This window comes from Phyllobates terribilis, unplaced genomic scaffold (assembly GCF_046119375.1).
Source record: "Phyllobates terribilis strain yellow unplaced genomic scaffold, ASM4611937v1 Scaffold_116__1_contigs__length_5312468, whole genome shotgun sequence".
In the NCBI taxonomy this organism is placed as follows: domain Eukaryota; kingdom Metazoa; phylum Chordata; class Amphibia; order Anura; family Dendrobatidae; genus Phyllobates; species Phyllobates terribilis.
In genome coordinates this window covers 4,682,128-4,701,791 of record NW_027362876.1, presented here as the reverse complement: position 1 = coordinate 4,701,791, position 19,664 = coordinate 4,682,128, and the positions used below count along the sequence as shown (strand labels likewise).

The following is a 19,664-nucleotide window of genomic DNA, read 5'->3' as shown; positions in this document are numbered from 1 at the left end:
CCCCTGGCTGAACCCCTCGCTGCGGCTCTGAGCAAATGTAATATTAATTACACACAAACGAGCGGTAAAGAAATCAGTGAGACACCTGTGGGATAAGAACGTAAGAACGCCCATTACACCCTCTTCCCTGGTGGGTGCAGTATCCGAAATGGGGTCATTTTAGGAGGTCGTATGTTCATCACACTTCGAGGGCTTTGCTATTGGCCATTCCGTACACCTCGCACACACATGGCTCCGCTCCATACACACAGCTCCGATCTCTACACCTCGTAAACACGCGGCTCCTCTTCCTACAGCTTGTACACGTGCGGCTCTGCTCCACATGTCTCTGCTCTGTACACCTCATACACACGGCTCATCTCCGTACACCTCGTACACACAGATCTGCGCGGCTTCGCTCCGTACACATCGTACACGCGTGGCTCCGCTCCCTACACCTCGTACACGCGCGGCTCCGCTCCGTACACCTCGTACACGCGCGGCTAAAGCTCCGTACACCTCGTACACGCGCGGCTAAAGCTCCGTACACCTCGTACACGCGCGGCTAAAGCTCCGTACACCTCGTACACGCGCGGCTCAGCTCCGTACGCCTCGTACACGCGCGGCTAAAGCTCCGTACGCCTCGTGCACGCGCGGCTCCGCTCCGTACGCCTCGTACACACGCGGCTCAGCTCCGTACGCCTCGTACACGCGCGGCTAAAGCTCCGTACGCCTCGTACACGCGCGGCTCAGCTCCGTACGCCTCGTACACGCGGGGCTCAGCTCCGTACGCCTCGTACACGCGCGGCTCAGCTCCGTACGCCTCGTACACGCGCGGCTAAAGCTCCGTACGCCTCGTGCACGCGCGGCTAAAGCTCCGTACGCCTCGTGCACGCGCGGCTCCGCTCCGTACGCCTCGTACACACGCGGCTCCGCTCCGTACGCCTCGTACACGCGCGGCTCCGCTCCGTACGCCTCGTACACACGCGGCTCCGCTCCGTACACCTCGTACACACACGGCTCCGCTCCGTACACCTCGTACACACGCGGCTCTGCTACATCCACACTGTAAACCCCTCCTGACCCCACACATAAACTTCAGCTCATCCAGCACCATGACAACCAGCACAGCAGAGTCCTGCATCCACTGAGGCCCCTGATCATGTGACCCCTGACTCCTCCCCTCCTGTGACCTCATCACAGCTCCTGTGCGCACAGAACAGCCATATATGTGGTGGCGGCTCTGCAGGTGAAGGTATGTGGAGACCCCATTACTGGGCGCAGGGGGCAGTAACCCCTTCAGCACGGGGACTCTTTTGGGGTCTTGTGTTGCCCCTTTATAAGAATCATAAGGTTTTTGTTCTGTTTCCTGTAATAGATACATACGACCCAGCTATGGAGACAGGAAGGGAGGAAACGTATTGTTCTCATAGTACAGGACCCCTTTACTGCCCCCCACAGTGTAATGCTCCCATTATGCCCTTATGCGGGATGTATGATGCCCCACAGTGTAATGCCCCCATTATGCCCCTTATGCAGTATGTATGATGCCCCCACACAGTGTAATGCCCCCCATTATGCCCCTTATGCAGGATGTATGATGCCCCCACACAGTGTAATGCCCCCATTATGCCCCTTATGCAGGATGTATGATGCCCCCACAGTGTAATGCCCCCATTATGCCCCTTATGTAGTATGTATGATGCCCCCCACACAGTGTAATGCCCCCATTATGCCCCTTATGCAGGATGTATGATGCCCCCACACAGTGTAATGTCCCTATTATGCCCCTTATGCAGTATGTATGATGCCCCCCACACAGTGTAATGTCCCTATTATGCCCCTTATGCAGTATGTATGATGCCCCCCACACAGTGTAATGTCCCTATTATGCCCCTTATGCAGGATGTATGATGCCCCCACACAGTGTAATGTCCCTATTATGCCCCTTATGCAGGATGTATGATGCCCCCCACGCAGTGTAATGCCCCCATTATGCCCCTTATGCAGTATGTATGATGCCCCCCACACAGTGTAATGCCCCCATTATGCCTCTTATGCAGGATGTATGATGCCCCCACACAGTGTAATGCCCCCATTATGCCCCTTATGCAGTATGTATGATGCCCCCACACACTGTAATGCCCCCCTTATGTAGTATGTATGACACCCCCACAAAGTGTAATGTCCCCATTATGCCCCTTAAACAGTATATATGATGCCCCCATTATGCCCCTTATGCAGTATGTATAATGCCCCCCACACAGTATAATCTTCCCACAGTACCGCCTGAGGTTGGAATAAACTTTCTGGAAAATGGTCTTCCCTTTCCCTGCTCCCCTACATGTAGACCCTCGAGTATGTATACATGGATGTAGGGGAGCCGGCCTTACTAGATATTGACGCTTTGTACAATAATATACCACATGAGGATGGTATCAGAGGAGTAAGACGTTTCTTGAAATCGAGATCAATAGAGTGTAGCAGACATAATGACTTCATGGAGGATCTTCTAAAATTCACTTTTACTCATAATTTCTTCCTTTTTGACAGGAAGTACTTTCCCCTAACTCAGCGGTACTGTGATGGGGAGCCCCTGTGCCCCCTCGTATGCTAACCTATTCCTGGGCTAGTGGGAGAAAACCACAATATTCGGGGATGATCATAAGTGGTGGCATCCATATACTGGGACATAGTATAGATATATTGACGACATTCTTGCTCGGGGACGAGTGAAAAGTTTCTTGAATTTGTCAGGGAACTCAACATCAATAGAGTGGGCCTTAGATTTACATCAGAGGTTAATTATTACCAGTTGCCTTTCCTGGATGTTCTAAATAAGATATAGCAGGATGGGACCCTAGGGACACTTATCTACAAAATACTTACAAACACTAGTAAACTATTGAAGTGGGATAGCCACCACCCCATCCCCCTAAAAAAATAAACAAAACCAAAAAAAAAAACTATATCCATGGGTCAATTTTTATGGTTGAGAAGAAACTGCTCTAATGTCACAGATTTTAATATACGGGCAATAGACATGAACACCAGATTCATAGGACAAGGGTACAGACACTCCTTCATACCTAACCAAGAGACCAAGAAAAAGATGGGATAACATGAGTAATAGGAACTTAGGACAATCAGAGTGACCATATCTTTAATATCCTCAGAAAACACTAGGGTGTACTTGTAGTCAACCTGGACCTGGGAGTGCTGTGTGATCTACTCCCACAATAACTTTCAGAAAGTGTCGGTCAATTAGGGACCGTTTAGTTTACAATTCTGGACAGCCAATCACAGCATTTCTCACTGTTTCTGGCAATCAGATTGCAGCCTGGGATCGGTGCTCATAAGAGCATCGATCCTAGGCTCTTGCAAAGAGACCCCAGCCCTCTCCCCCACCCGCTGTGATCGGTGTGATCGCCAATCACATCGATCGCACCGATCATAGCGCCACCGCGCGGTGACTGGGCGGTCACGGGGTGGTGACCGGCTTGTAACCTACCTGTCACCGCCCCATGACCCCTTGTGATGTCAGCAGAGGCCTCAGACAGCTCTGATTGGAGCGATCAATGATGACATCGATCGCTCCAATCAGAGTACCTGAACACAGGTGACAAGGCGGTCACAGGGCGGTGACTGACTTGTCACCTGCCTGTCACCTCCCTGTGACCCCCTGTGATGCTGCCCAGGCCCCAGCCATCTCTGATTGGTGTAATCGATGTCATCATCGATCACACCAATCAGAGTTCCTGACCGGGAGGTGATTGGCCTGTGACCTGGCTGTCACCACCCTATCATTCCCCCTGTGACCACCCTGCAGTTCCTCACACTTGGTGAGGATTTCTACGGAGCGGTCACGTTTGATCACCTCTGTGCTGGGCCTTGTGTTGCCACAGAAGCACCTGTGACACCACAAGACTTTCTCACCTGCTCCAGTTGCTGCTGCTCTGGCGTCCTGCTGCGGTCTTCTGGGTCCTGGGTCTCCTGCTCCATGTCCTGCTGCTGCAGATCTTACTCCTGGACCTGCTGCTGAAAGAAGAACAGAGAAGACTTTGGTAAGTCCATCTCTGTTCTCCCCTCATCCACCCCAAACCACTCCTTTTTACCCACCCTGCCCCCAGTTTGTTTGTTTGTTTTGTGCGTCCTGCAGCGGCCGAGTGCTGACCAGTGACTACGTCACTGAACAACGTCCAAGCTCGCTGCATTTCATGATGTTATTTCATCCCTGTCACTTTATTTCTCCTCCCCCCTCACTTTGCACCACCTCCGTGCTTACATCCAGCAGCCACCGATCAGCACTCGTGCTCGCTACTTTACCTTTTTTTTCAACTAACCTTTTTTTTTCTAGAGGGCGGTCCCGCTGTCCGATTGTGTGCCGTGCTGGGCCACAGAAGCCTGCTCCAGAAGACATCTTACAGAAGACATCTGATAGACGACATCTGGAAGACAACAACTGTAAGTAGGATTTTTTGATCCCTCCTTATCCACCCCAATCCCCCTCTCCCCCTTCCCATACCCCTTTCTGCCTCCAAGTGCTGATCATCACTTCATCGCTCGACTGTTGTCTGTTTTTCTTTTTTTTTTGCGTTTCGTGCAGCGGCCGAGCGCTGATCAGTGACCACAGATCTTATTCCAATCGCATACCTTTTTGCCGTCCAGTGAGCGTCAGTCACAAATAGCCTGGCATCGCTAATCAGCAGGTGCTCTGCCCAAAGAAAGATTTTTCATTTGATATCCTGTTAGCAGCTAGAAGGTGGCACTCCAGCAAGCGATTGAATATGAAGATCCTTTATTCTTTACAATTTTAAAACATGGAGCCGGGAAAGCGGGAGTCCTTCAGGTGCTGCTGAACCGCCACTCAGACACCCCAGGAGAAAAGATGAACCAGCGCCCTCCCCCCACTACTGACCCCGTGTGGACCTCGCCCCCCCCCAAAATTATGAGCCACTGATTCCTGATTTTGTGGCGGAATCAGGAATCAAGTTTGACACCACCGGCCTCACAGAACTAGACTTTTTCAAAGTCTTTTTCTCTGAGGATCTTGTAAACCTCATGGTGGGCTTTATACGCTCATCAATTTTTGGAACAAAACCCCTCTTCATCATTTTCTAACTGGTCTCCTGTACACGCAGTAGAAATAATGAAGTTTTGGGGCCTGGTCCTTCATATGGGATCATGAAGAAGCCAGAACTTTGGCAATATTGGAGTGTTGACGTTTTGTATAACACTCCAGTGTTCCAAAAGGTCATGACCCAGAAAAGTTTTCAGGCCATCACAAGTTCTTGCATTACAACGATAATGCAAGGTGTCCTGCACGCGATGACCCGAACTTTGATCATCTTTTCAAAGTTCGACCGGTCATCGACCACTTCAACAACAAGTTTGCTGAAGTGTACGTGCTCCAAAGGGACATTTGCGTGGATGAGTCCTTAATGGCTTTTATGGAGCTGCTTGGATTCCGGCAGCACCTGCCCAATAAGAAGGCCAGGTTCGGAATCAAGCTGTATAAACTTTGTGAGAGTACCTCAGGGTACACTCACAAGTTTAGAGTTTATGAAGGGAAGGACTCCCGGATTAAATCCCCTGAATGCCCCCCTGTTCTGGTAGTGAGTGGGAAAATTGTGTGGGACTTGTTGCGCACACTGCTGGATAAAGGTTATCACTTGTACTTGGATAACTTTTATACCAGTGTCCCTCTCTTCAAGTCCCTCTCTGTGCGACGTACCGCAGCCTGCGATACTGTCCGCAAAAATAGAGAGGCCTCCCAAAGACGCTAATTGGGCAGCTGCTCAGAAGGGGTGAGAGCAGAGCCCAATGTAGTGACCACCTTCTGGTGGTCAAGTACAAGGACAAGAGGGATGTCCTTTTCTTGACCACCATACATGGTGATGGCAGCACCCTCAGCACTGTACAAGGTCCCACTACACAGGTCGTCAAACCAGACTGTGTAGTGGGGTACAACAAGTACATGGGGGGAGTTGATCTCTCTGATCAAGTCCTCCTGCCGTTCAGTGCTTTGAGAAAGGCCAGGGTGTGGTACAAGAAGTTGGCCATGCACATTGTACAGATGGCAATGCACAATTCTTTCCTTCTATCACAATGTGCAGGCCAGACTTCTACGTTGTACCTTCAGTTCCAGGAGGTTGTTATCAAGGCCCTGATATTTTGCAGTGGTGACGGAGCGGGCCCCAGTACTTCCGGAACTGAAGGTCCTCGAATTGTACCAGACCAGCATTTCCCAGGGCAGATGCCTCACAGCGGAAAAAAAGGTCACAAAAGAAGTGCCGAGTGTGTTTATAAAAGGTGAATACGCAAGGACACCATTTATCAGTGTGACACCTGCCCCGACAAACCTGGCCTGTGCATGAAAGAATGCTTCAAAAAGTACCATACTTCCATGGACTACTAAATTTAATTTCTGACGTATGACAACCTGACAAACACTACACAACTGACGTATGACACTACATTATAAGATTCACAAATCGGGTATCCGTTCCAAAAAGGGGGCACTTGTTGGCCATTTCCACTGTTTAGGCACATTAGGGGCTCTGAGAACGTGACATGATGCCCGCAGACTATTCCATCAAAGTCTGCATTCCAAAGCGCGTCACACCTTCGCTTCCTAGCCCTGACGTGCACCCAAACAGTAGTTTTCTCCAACACATGGGGTATCAGCGTACTCAGGAGGAATTGGACAACAGATTTTGAGGTCCACTTTCTCCTGGTACCCTTGGGAAAATAAAAAAAATTTAGGCTAAAAGATCGTTTTTGTGGAAAAAAAAATTATTTTTTTTTCATGACTCTACGTCATAAACTTTTGCGGAACGCTTGGGGGTCCAAAGTGCTCACCACACTTCTAAATAAGTTCCTTAAGGGGTCTAGTTTCCAAAATGGGGTCACTTGTGGGGGGGTTTCCACTGTTTAGGCACATGGGGTCTGCTGTCAATTCCAGCGAATTTTGCATTGAAAACGTCAAATGGCGCTCCTTCCCTTCCAAGCCCTGCCGTGCGCCCAAACAATGGCTTTCCCCCACATATGGGGTATCAGCATACTCAGGAGAAATTGCGCAATAACTTTTGGTTTCCAATTTCTCCTGGTACGCTTGTAAAAATAAAAAAAAATTGGGGGTTAAAGTAAAATTTTAGTGAAAAAAAGTTAAATGTTAATTTTTTCCTTTCACGTTCAATTAATTGCTGTGAAGCATGTGAAGGGTTAATAAACTTCTTGAATGTGGTTTTGAGCACCTTGAGGGGTGCAGTTGTTAGAATGGTGTCACTTTTGGATATTTTCTGTCATAAAGACCCCTCAATGTGACTTCAAATGTGACGGGGACCCCAAAAAATGGTTTGTAAACTTTGTTGTAAAAATGAGAAATCGCTGGTCAACTTTTAACCCTTATAGCTCCTTAAAAAAAAAAAAATTGTTTCCAAAATTGTGCTGATGTAAAGTAGACATATGGGAAATGTTATTAATTATTGTGTGTGACATATCTCTCTGATGTAAGGGCATGAAAGTTCAAAGTTTGAAAATTGTAAAACTTTCCCCAAATTTCCATTTTTTTCACAAATAAACGCAAGTGATATCGAAGAAATTTTACCACTGTCATGAAGTACAATATGTCACGAAAAAACATTCTCGGAATCAGGGAGATCCGTTGAAGCTTTCCAGAGTTCTTACCTCATAAAGTGACAGTGGTCAGAATTGTAAAAATTGTCCTGGTCATTAACGTGCAAACCACCCTGGGGCGTAAAGGGGTTAAACTGAATGATTTGGGTCAAACGTTTGAGATATCCTTCCACAAGCTTCTCACAATAGTTCGGTCGGAATTTGGGCCCATTCCTCCTGACAAAACTGGTGTAACTGATCCAGGTTTGTAGGTCGCCTTGCTCGCAGCCTTTTCAGCTTTGCCCATAAATTTTCAATAGGACTGAGATCAGGGCTTTGTGATGGCCACTCCAAAACATTGACTTTGTTATCCTTAATCCACTTTGTTACCATTTTGGCAGTATGCTTCGGGTCATTGTCCATTTGGAAGACCCTTTTTGCCCATGCTTTAACTTCATGGCTAATGTCTTGAGATGTTGCTTCAGTATTGCCAAATAATATTCTTTTCTCATTATGCCATCTATTTTGTGAAGTGCATCAGTCCCTCCTGCAGCAAGACAACTCCACAACATGATGCTGTCACCCCCGTGTTTCACAGTTGGGATGGTGTTCTTAGGCTTCCAAGCTTCTCCCTTTTTCCTCCAAATGTAACAATGGTAATTATGCCCAAAATTTTAGTTTAATCAAACCACAGGACATGCCTCCAAAAATTAAGGTCTTTGTTCCTGTGAGCATTTGCCAACATTAATCTGGCTTTTTTAGGTTTCTTTTGGAGTAATGGCTTCTTCTTGGCAGAGTGGCCTTTCAGCCCATGTTGATACAGCACTCGTTTCACTGTGGATATTGACACAGTCTTACCAGCTTCCGCCATCATCTTCACAAGGTCTCTCGCTTTTGTCCTTGGGTTGATATGCACATGTTGGACCAAAAGCACGTTCATCTCTGGGACACAGAACCCGCCTACTTCCTGAGCGGTATGATGGCTGGACATTCCCATCTTGTTTGTACTTGCGTATAATTGTTTGTACAGATGAATGAGGCACCTTCAGGTATCTTGAAATTGCACCCAAGGATGAGTTGGACTTGTGCAAGTCCACAATTCTCTTCCTGGTATCTTGGCTGATTTCTTTAGACTTTCGCATGATGCTACACAAAGAAGCAGTGTGTGTCAGGTGTGTATTAAAATACATCCATACGTGTGTCTCTAAATAACTAAGATGTTGCCAAAAAAACGGAAGCTTCCAAACACGTGATATGTGTTGTGTCGGCGTCTCTGCCTCCTGCGCGGCAGAGACGTCGATCCACTCATCACCGTGGCTATGGTTCGGCGTTCCCCGCTATTTCCTCTGGTCTCACCGCAGCATCTTCCCAGGGTGCGTGCACCGCGCGCAGATCCCCCCGGGCACTGTACTCTTAAAGGGGCCGCGCGCGCCGTCCTAAAAAGTCCCTGGCCAATGGCCGGAGGACTGCCCCTATTTAAAGCACCTCCTCAAAAATGGAGGTGCCTGTGCAAAGTTGTGGTTTGTGTTCTAAACACTCTTTCCAGCCCTCAGGTCCCAGTGCTGCCTGCCTGTCTATCAGCCATGTCCGCCTGTCAGTCTGCCTGCCAAGCCTGCCCGTTTACCTGCAATATCTATCAGCCATGCTCATCTGTTGTGCCTCTTGGCTTTGGCCATCAGTCCCGTGGGAGTCGCCTGCTCTCACTGGAGGTCGGTCCCAGTGTGGCACCTGTTCCACCTTCTCCATCCCTCCTTGGTTCACGGAGTCGATTAAGCCGCCGTGTAGCCAGGGTCCAGTTACGCCCCTCTGGTCCCTCCTCATATCTCAGCACAGAGGTTCCATCACCCGGACCCGTAACAATATGATCATATGGGCAGTCCAAAATTGTTTAAAGGCATAGTAATCTTAGTGTATGTAAACTTTTGACTTTGCAGTAAGTAATAAATATGCCTTAAAACATTCTCTCTCTCTCATTATTCTGGCATTTGACAAATATTAAAAATTATGGTAATCCTAATTGACCTATAATGGGAAAGGTTTATTCTGATTTAATTTCAGATATTGAGAAAAACGTGAATACAGTGAAGGAAATAATTATTTGATCCCTTGCTGTTTTTGTAAGTTTACCCACTGACAAAGACATGAACAGTCTGTATGGTTTAGAGATGATCTGCAAAGAGGAGTGGACAAAAATTCCTCCTTACATGTGCGCAAACCTCATCATCAACTACAAAAAAAGTCTGACTGCTGTGCCTGCCAACAAGGGTTTTGCCACCAAGTACTAAGTGTTGTTTGCAAGAGGAATCAAATACTTATTTGTCACTACAAAATGAAAATAAATTTATCTAATTTATACAATGTATTTTTTTTTTTTTTTTGGATATTCTATCTCTCAATGTTAAAATTAACCTACCCTTAAAATTACATACTGTTCATGTCTTTGTCAGTGGGTAAACTTACAAAAACAGCAAGGGATCACAAGGGCTTCTGAGGTACAGCCACCAGTGAGCGGGGTCACCATTGTTGAGGGTGCCAACCTCCCCAGCTAGGCAGTATAAGCTTTGTTTAGGTACAGGATAGGGTAAGGTAGTGACCGTGTCAATTATTTAGCAGCATCATTGTTTAGATCTGTTTATATACATCCACAACAAGCCATTCAGCTTGTAATTTTGCTAGTTTTAAGTACATATCTGCTGTTAGTCCAGTTTTTAATGCATATATTTAATAAATGTTTAAGATTTTACTTTAGGGAGGTTTTCCCACAGTACTGCCCCCTACACCCACAATATGGTTTCATCCACTCCACCGACTACCCCAGTGCTGATTAATAAATACTCACTTAGCCCCATTCTTGGTGCAGATACTAATAAATCCAGAACCTATGAGATTTTTACTACATCATAGTTGGATAGTTAGAGGCGTATTATCCATAGCGGCAGCCCACCCGGCCACTATTGTGCCCATGAGAAAAACAAGAATTTGAGCTTGGTTTAAATTGGCATACATTCAGCACATAATGCATGTTTACAATGGCCATTAATCAGAAAAAAACTACAAGAAGAAAAATGATCATAAACCCTGCTGTAAATAAATAAATAAAAACCAAAAGTGCATTTAAATAAAATAGGGTTCTTAGTAACACTGTTTTTGATCAAAAATAGCATGAAAGCTACCATGGCAAGGTGAACCTATTCAGGATAGTCCTACTCTGTCTAATATTAAAAACTTTACCATGTGTCAAAGCCTCAAACTTCTGTGTGTGAATCAGACATGAGATCTAATGTGATAGAAGATTACAGTGCAGGGAAGACGGGAAACATTCATATAGCCGGCCAGTGGTGATGTAGTCAGTAACGGACTCTGGCCAAATATGTTTCTAGAGCTGTAGTAGAAGATGAAGATGTCGTCCTCATGATGAAGTAGTTATTCCTCATGTCACGTGTAATGAATATCTCCTGCAGTATTGCTAATGCTGATTCCAGTGTCGGTAAATGAGACGAGAATTAGCTTTATGGAAGATGAGTCTTTGAGAAACGTGTTCAGCTGCCGACTCCAAGGAAGAAACTGCTTGTTGTCTGTGGCCTAAAATATATATGTTTTATTACTAGATGTAAAGCAGAAAACTAAATACCGTATTTTTCGGACTATTAGACGCACTTTTTTCCTCCAAAGTTTTGGAGGAAAATAGGAGATGCGTCTTATAGTCCGAATGTTGGGGGATGAGGGGGTATATATATGATGTGTGGGGGGAGCGGTAGCGGCGGAGGAGTGGGGCACAGGAGGCAGCAGCCTACACTGTCCCCGCTGCTAAAGAAAATTAATATTCAGTGCTCCCCACGCCCATGGAAGCGTGAATGAATATTTAACCTGTCTCTATGCTCATGGTCGTGGAGAGCGAGTGAATATTCATGCCCTTTAATAGCTTGCACACGTGATCTCCCAGCAGGAGCTGTTCTGCAGCTGTGTGCCGGCTATTAAGGAGCATGAAGTCACTGTGACTTCCGGGAGCTGATCTCTCCTTGTGAACCGCGCATGGTAGTGACGCCAGGCGTGGCTCACATGACAAGATCAGTGGGGCAGACAGGACGCAGCGCTGGAGGAGAGAAGAAAGGGGAGTAGGAGTGTTTATTTTTATTTTTTTATGTGCAGCATGATGGGGATGAGGGGGACCATACATACCAGGATAAGGATGAGGGGGCCATACATACCAGGATAAGGATGAGGGGGCCATACATATCAGGACAGGGATGAGGGGTGCCATGCATATCAGGACAGGGATGAGGGGTGCCATGCATATCAGGACAGGGATGAGGGGTGCCATGCATATCAGGACAGGGATGAGGGGGGTGTCATGCCTACCAGGACAGTGATGAGGGGGGTGCCATGCATGCCAGGATCGGGATGTGGGGTGCCATGCATGCCAGAATAGGGATGGGGGGTGCCATGCATGCCAGGATAGGGATGAGGGGGGTGCCATGCATACCAGGATAGGGATGGGGGGTGCCATGCATGCCAGGACAGGGATGGGGGGTGCCATGCATGCCAGGACAGGGATGAGGGGTGACATGCATGCCAGGGCAGGAATGAGGGGTGACATGCATGCCAGGATAGGGATGAGGGGTGACATGCATGCCAGGATAGGGATGGGGGGTGCCATGCATACCAGGATAGGGATGGGGGGTGCCATGCATGCCAGGATAGGGATGGGGGGTGCCATGCATGCCAGGATAGGGATGAGGGGTGCCATGCATACCAGGATGGAGGGGTGCCATGCATACCTGGATGGAGGGATGCCAGGCATACCAGGATGGGGATGGGGGCCACGTATAAAAGGAAGGTGGGCATATAAACCAAGATGGGGGATATTGTTAGAATTGGAGGACATTACCCCTATACCAGTGTCAGCAATGTCAACACATTTTTTGCTTAATTTTTTTTTTCTATTTTCTTCCTCTAAAACCTAGGTGCATCTTATAGTCCGAAAAATACGGTACTGTAAAATAATATATCTCCTCATATGTTTCTGTGGCATCCCGGTTCACGTTCTACTGCTGCTAAATGAGACAGTTGTAGTGTGATAGTAGACTTGTTCCAGTGTGGGCACTGTGAGTTAGGAGATATAATACATTGCATTGTAAATTGGACTTTCCTGCCATCTACTGGCCAATGTGTGTATATGAAAGGTAAGTGATTCTCCTTACAATAAGCTGCCATAGAAATGGCTGTGAGGAGTCTCCCAGCTCAGGGCTCGCACACTGACTGAGCACTGGTACAAATCAGTAGTGGGCGGTTCAAGCTGCCTAATGAAGATACAGGAGACAGACACTATTTCTTACAGAAGAGTTTCCATGCCAGTCCACGCTGGGGGGACATTTTTCTCCACATAATCTCCTTCCAAAAAAGACAAGCCTCTTCCAGTCAGGAGAGATAACTCTGTTCGTGTGCTCTCCTGCACGCTGGTTATCCTGTTTGCTTCTAGCCGGACCAGATCCACGTGGCTGCCACACCATCGAATACCCCCTGCGAAAGGGAACGGTGGGCTAAAAACTGTGAGCACACCCAGACTTTAGTGTGTTTCCACGGAGAGCCAATCTGTGAAGGTTCCTCCATCAGTGTAATATTTCTTAGACTGCGCATAGCATTTCCTCTACTAGCAAGTGAAGAGGACTCTGCTCCAGCCGCCCTGAGAGGCCATAACCTCGCTTGTCTCATGAGGAGAGAACCATTACTTTCATATGCACAAAATACTGTAAACTTTGCCTTCAAGAGAGACTGTACCCCGTTACCTCCTTCAGTAAAATTGTTATGTTTACAAGTTCACCTGTGTGTCTGGCTGCGTGTGATTGCACAAACATCACGGGCACTCCAAACTTGCACCCAGACACCACAACTACAGGAGTGCCCCCTGGGGGTCCTATACCATCCACAAGTGTCACCTTCCGACAATTGTTGTGGACACTAGGGAAGTGTTTAGGGGTCCAGCGACCCACTCCAACTACTGTGACATCATTATCTGCTGCCTTTGAGACCACATACCCCAGCTGGCCCTTCTGCAACATCTGGGGCCTCCTCAGTGGCCCACCACATTTCCCCTTATCATCTCCAGTAATTGTATTATTACACAGGATTTTTATGATGTTACATCAGCTCATCATCATCTCATTCAGGTCCCTACAATATCGGATCCCCTCAGTGAAGATCTTCTATATAAGAGAATTTTCCTGATTTACCCATCAAGGATGGATATGGACAGAGACAAGATGGTGGAGAGGATATTCCACCTCACCCTAGAGATCCTCTTCCGGCTTACTGGAGAGGTGAGAGATTCTGATGACGTCACATTACATCATTCTTATCTATGGGAATAACAGATGGACAGAACTGGAGAGGTGAGGACTCTGGAAATGTCTAGAGTAAGATTTATTAATGTGTGTCTCCATAACCAGGATTACACAGTAGTGAAGAAGACCTCTAGTGAGCACTGTCAGGACCCTGTGTCTGAGGGATGGAGAAGACTACTGAGCCCTCGACCTCACCCCCTGATACATGAGGACATCAATGACCAGAAGATCCTAGAACTCGCCTACAAGATGATTGGGCTGCTTACTGGAGAGGTGACACTGCTGGAAATGCTGGGATATTATACAGTAACGCTATGAAGGGATCGGGGATGACGGTGTCATTGTATGTGTCAGGTTCCTATAAGGTGTCAGGATGTCGCCGTCTATTTCTCCATGGAGGAGTGGGAGTATTTAGAAGGACACAAAGATCTGTACAAGGACGTCATGATGGAGCTTCCCCAGCCCCTCACATCACCAGGTAATAGACAGGACTAAATACACACGGCCTATAATTATCTGTATGTAAAGAATGAATTCAGTCCCTGTATGTGTTTCCTCCAGATATATCCAGTAAGAGAACAACACCAGAGAGATGTCCCCATCCTCTTCCACAGGACTGTAAACAAGAAGATCCCAATGTTCCTCAAAATCATCAGGTAGATGGAGAGAAGGTGTCATGAGATCTCCCCTATGATGTGTAGACGGCTGTGAAGGTCTTGTGCTCAGCCTTGTTTTATCCACCAGTACTATATGTTTTATACTAGCTATTGAACCCATTCTACGCCCAGGTGGCGAGCATTTTTATTGCTATATGGTCTCCCATGCTGGTATGTGCTGCTCCCCTCCTGGTATTTGTGCTGCCCCCATCCTGTCCCCACCATCCTATCCTGGTATGCATGGCACCAGTCACCCCCAAATCCTGGTATGCATGGCACCAGTCACCCCCCAAATCCTGGTATGCATGGCACTCCTCACCCCCAATCCTGGTATGTATGGCACCCCTCACCCCCATATCCTGGTATGCATGGCACCCCTCACCCCCCAATCCTGGTATGCATGGTACCCCTCACCCCCCAATCCTGGTATGCATGGTCCCCTCACCCCGCAATCCTGGTATGTGTGGTACCCCTTATCATGGTATGCATGATCCCCTCATCCCACAATCCTGGTATGCATGGTCCCCTCACCCCCCAATCCTGATATGTGTGGCCCCCTCACCCCCCAATCCTGGTATGTGTGGCCCCCTCATTCCTTTCACACTGTACACACATACAAAAAAATAAACAGTTATACTCACCTTTCTTCCCTGTGCTCCAGCGCTTCTGCGCCCTGTTCTGCCGGAGGCCGGGGGAGGAGTGTGTCGCCGAAGCACTGCGCTGTCCGACGCCATTTTTGCTGAACACACACTGTAAATGTGTCTTCAGTAAAACGGCGCCAGATAGCGCTATGCACATGCGCCGATCCGACGCCTCACTCCTGCCCCATCTCCGACGAAGAGAGGCACCGCTGCAACGCTCCTCCCGATCAGGTAAGTATGGCGCCGGAGATTGCGGTATACGTTCAGTGCCTACGCATACAGCGATCTCCGGAGCCATACACTCCCATTACCTGTAACGGCTGGATGCCTGATTCTGTCTGGAGCCATACTGCGCGTCGTGCATGCACAGTCTATCGAGGCTTCAGACAGAGACCCGCATCCCCGGTTATATTATAGACTATTGTAATGAGAACGGTGGAGATGGCAGGATTAGAGCTGATCATAGATGTGACTTCTCCATGTTTACAATATTTGTTTCAGGGTGAAGATCTGACCCATATTAATACTACAGACACATATGTGAGGGGTGATGAGCGGTGTAAAGAGGAGATTCCTACATATGACTACCCAGGTGAGTAGTGACCACTAAATGCAGAGAAGTCACAGATTCTTCTCAGTCCCTGTCTGTGGCTGCTTTATCGGTGGTGTAGTCCGGCCGTATCACAATCGTGTGATCACCATTTTGCCACTAGTCCACAACATTCTCCCCCATCCAAAACTATTCAAATCATTTTGGACATTGAAAGCCCTTTTCTATAGAACTTACAACCTCGACAATCCACCTACCCCCTGGGATTAGGAGACGCTGACCGTGACCTGTCCAGATCTGTAAACTACAAGGCCAAATGGCAGCGTACGTAGAATGTGCTGACAAGTTAGAAAATCACTTGAAGAAAAATATTCTGATGGGCCTGTAAGAGAAAGCGGAGGGTAATGAGGCTGTTCCTTCCTAGATCCCTGATATCTTATTGGATGAATCTACCTTCTCTCCCTTCTGTGCTGCTGAATGTCCTCATATGGTCCCTACAAGACCAGGTCCAGTCTTTCTGGCCAAACTTCACTTTTATGATCGACATTAAATGTGCAGTGAGGCCAAGTGTGAATTTCTGTACAATAACAGCAGAGTTTCCCTTTATCCTGACTTTTCAATTTCTTTTAAAACCAACTAACTTCAAACAGGATTGTGATAAACTATACAGAAAACATTACACCTGTGCCATGATATATCTCTAAGCTGTGCGTGGCTGATGGCTGTAATATACATTTATTCACGCCTGCAGGAGATGTGTTGGCTCCAGCCCTGGTTTCATGGATTCACTCCATGTCCTAAATTCCATTATATTTTCAATCCTATAGAATTCAGATTACTGCATAATCTCTCCTGAAATGGGGGCGCTAATACTTTCTCTACTCTTCTGGTCAGGACTCATAGTAGCTCCAATGGTCCACCACAAATGAGTGCAACTCCTATTTAGTTTGTAGTTCTCCTCTCATACATATGTTGTTGTTGAGGATGTAACATAGAATAAAAAAAGAAGTTATTTTTTCCAGGTTCATTCTGTATGATAGTTTGATTGTGGTGGGATCGTCCGGCCTCACTTATGTCAGTCTGTAACTCCCTGGTAGCCTTTAAAAAAAAGGTCTCCATTGACTCTCCCAGATGCCCGAGATCTAAAATTAAGACATTATCAACTCTGCACTATTATAAATAGTTCTCTTTAATAAAAGTATATTTTTTCTTTAATCTCATGTGATAGAAAATATTTATTAGACCTTACAATAATTTAGATGGCCAAGAGCCACCAAGCCGCATACTATAATTACCCCAGAGAGGTTTCACCACTAGTTACTCATTTATTACTGATGGAGACTGTTGAGTTTGATCATTTCAGTAGATGTGTTATTGTCTGTACTCACAGTTTTGCTCATCATCCTTTAACCCCTCTACATGGATCTGGAGTTACACAGAGACCCCTAGGCTTGGGCCACGGTGTTACCTGTTCTATGGTGTGAGATGAGAAGAAGGATAGTCAGGTAGTTGGGACAGGACCAGGAAAGCAGAGAAAATACAAAATCAGAAAACACAAGAGTAGTCAGTAAACGGGCCGAGGTCACAACAGGAAACAAATACACAAGCCGGGAGCTGAGCACAGAGGACTGAACCAGAGGAGAACAAAGCTGTATCTGGCAGCTTCCGGCAATATGCTTCCAGCTTTAGTAGGGCTCGGTGCTTTCCAGTTGGCTGAAGCAGGGAGCAGATTACTCCAGCTGGACAGCGCACACCCCCATACTGCAAGACTGGATGGTACTACTGGTCCCAGGCACCCTAATCTTAGTGGCTGGACAGAGCCTTCGCCACACAGAGCTTCTGGTTCTGACGTCTCCTCCATCCCCAGCACCGCCTGCAGGATGAATAAGGCGGCTCCTGGTGAGAGAAGCTGACATTGCAGGAGCAGATCCCAGAGGAGATGGGACACACCATTTGCAGAAGCCCTAATGTGACATAATAACAGAAAACCAGAGCAGTAATAATCTTTATTTTCTCTCTCTCTATCTATCTATCTATCTATCTATCTATCTATCTATCTATCTATCTATCTATAGCGCCAACATATTCCTCAGCGCTTTACATACATTATCATCGCTGTCCCCATTGGGGCTCACAATCTAAATTCCCTATCAGTAGTATGTCTTTGAAGTGTGGGAGGAAACCAGAGAAACACGGGGAGAACATACAAACTCCTTGCAGATGTTGTCCTTGGTGGGATTTGAGCCCAGGACCCCAGGCTGCAGTACGAACCACTGAGCTATCGTGCTGCCCTAAGCAGGGCAGCACGGTTAAATGCACATAAAGTGACTCCATTGTGTAATTTTTAACCCTCAGGGAATTAATCTAAAGGGGTAGTGACTATTTTGATTCTACTGGCACTTTCCGGATATTAGCACGCAGTGGATGTTGGAGAGTGAAAATTGCAATTATGCCATTTCATTGCCCAACACATAGTGTCCAGATTGTGCTCCAGGAGACACACACCATGAATTAAGTGGGTTCTTCTCACTATAGTAATGTCAAATACATAGATGCTAAATGTGGTTTGGGCACACTGCAAGGCTCAGAAGCAAGGGGGAGATTTGACTTTGGGAGATTGGATATTGCTGGATTGGGTTATGGAAGCCATGTTGCTTTACAAGAGCCTTTATGGAAACCTCTGTTTTTTTTTCCCTTCTTCCATGACAGCACCACCTGAAAGAGGGTATCCGCCCACCAAGGGTACACGCGGGAGTGCAGTGGTATTATGCACCCTGTGGCTAAGCGCGCTGGCAAGTGGGACTACCGGGGCTGTGCACATGCAGGGCACGTGTCAAGAGGTTCCGGCGCGCCCTGCTAACGTAGCGTGCCGGAATGCCGGGAACAGGACTACACACACGCAGGGCGCATGTTAGTTTACGCCGCACCCTGCTGACGTTGCGCGCCAGAATGTTGGTCCATGGGGCTGCGCACACGCAGAGCGTGTGTCAGGAAGTGAAGCGCCCTGCGGCAAGAGCCGCAGTCACCAGAGCAGCAGAAGCCACCAAAGCAGCCTCAGCAGCAACAGCAGCTCCATCAAGGCCGCAGCAGTGTCAGTCGGACAAGCGGCAGCAAGACCCGCCAGAGGAACAGGGCAGGTCGCGAGTCCACCATCTCCAGCCGGGAGCGATCATATGAATTGATCCAGCCTCAATCTCCGGTACCCTGAACGGCAGAGTAGTGAGTGATCTATGTGAAAGTTCACCATAGTAGATGGGTCCCTTTTTTCTATGTATTTTTTCTACTAGGAAAAACCCAAAAAGGGAAGTGCCAAGAGGAATAACATGGAGTGTGCGCTGTGCGGGGTTAATTTTCCCTGCACTTATACTAAAAAGCTTAGCCCGAGTTGTATCCGAGAAACCATATCAGAGGAAACACCTAATTTTGCTATGGATTTAAAATCTTTAATCCAGACGGAGGTTAGGGACTCACTAAAGACGTTGGCTACACGTAAAAAGAGTAGGAAGCTGAGACGTCATACATCAGACTCAGAAAAATCTGTAGTATTCCAGGGCAAGGGGAAGTCTGTTTCCTCTCCTACCTACTCGTCATCCTCATCATCATCATCATCCTCAGATAGCGATACAGGAGGTAGGCCGTGTTTTCCAGTGCAAAACACGGATAAGCTGATTTAAAGCCATCAGAACAACTATGGGCATAGACGATACCAAGACCCCTAGTACTGTTCAGGACATCATGTTTGGGGGTCTGGGTCAGAAGAAGAGGCGCACATTCCCTGTCAATGAGAGGATAGTTTATCGACAGGGAATAGAAAAGACCTGATAGGAGAGGGCAGTTACCATCACCTTCAAAGAGAAGATACCCGTTTGAGGAAGAAGAA

The 19,664-nt window shown here is 47.3% G+C and overlaps 1 protein-coding gene across 1 annotated transcript; it reads left to right on the top strand.

Annotated features, from left to right (window-relative positions):
- Nucleotides 1–1,128: 1,128 nt before the first annotated feature.
- On the top strand, nt 1,129–18,725 carry LOC141201487 (uncharacterized). The gene is made up of 7 exons (XM_073663496.1): nt 1,129–1,234; nt 13,764–13,913; nt 14,043–14,210; nt 14,292–14,415; nt 14,499–14,593; nt 15,736–15,826; nt 18,494–18,725. The coding sequence occupies exons 2-7, from the start codon at nt 13,836–13,838 to the stop codon at nt 18,697–18,699; spliced, it is 762 nt and encodes a 253-aa protein (XP_073519597.1). The 5' UTR covers nt 1,129–1,234; nt 13,764–13,835; the 3' UTR covers nt 18,700–18,725.
- Nucleotides 18,726–19,664: the final 939 nt, after the last annotated feature.

Excerpts from the sequence above, each read along its gene's own strand:
- LOC141201487 (XM_073663496.1), top strand. The coding sequence starts at position 13,836 with ATGGATATGGACAGAGACAAGATGGTGGAGAGGATATTCCACCTCACC. Across the intron at positions 13,914-14,042 it reads TCTTCCGGCTTACTGGAGAG|GATTACACAGTAGTGAAGAA; the intron begins GTGAGAGATTCT and ends CTCCATAACCAG. Across the intron at positions 14,594-15,735 it reads ATGTTCCTCAAAATCATCAG|GGTGAAGATCTGACCCATAT; the intron begins GTAGATGGAGAG and ends TATTTGTTTCAG.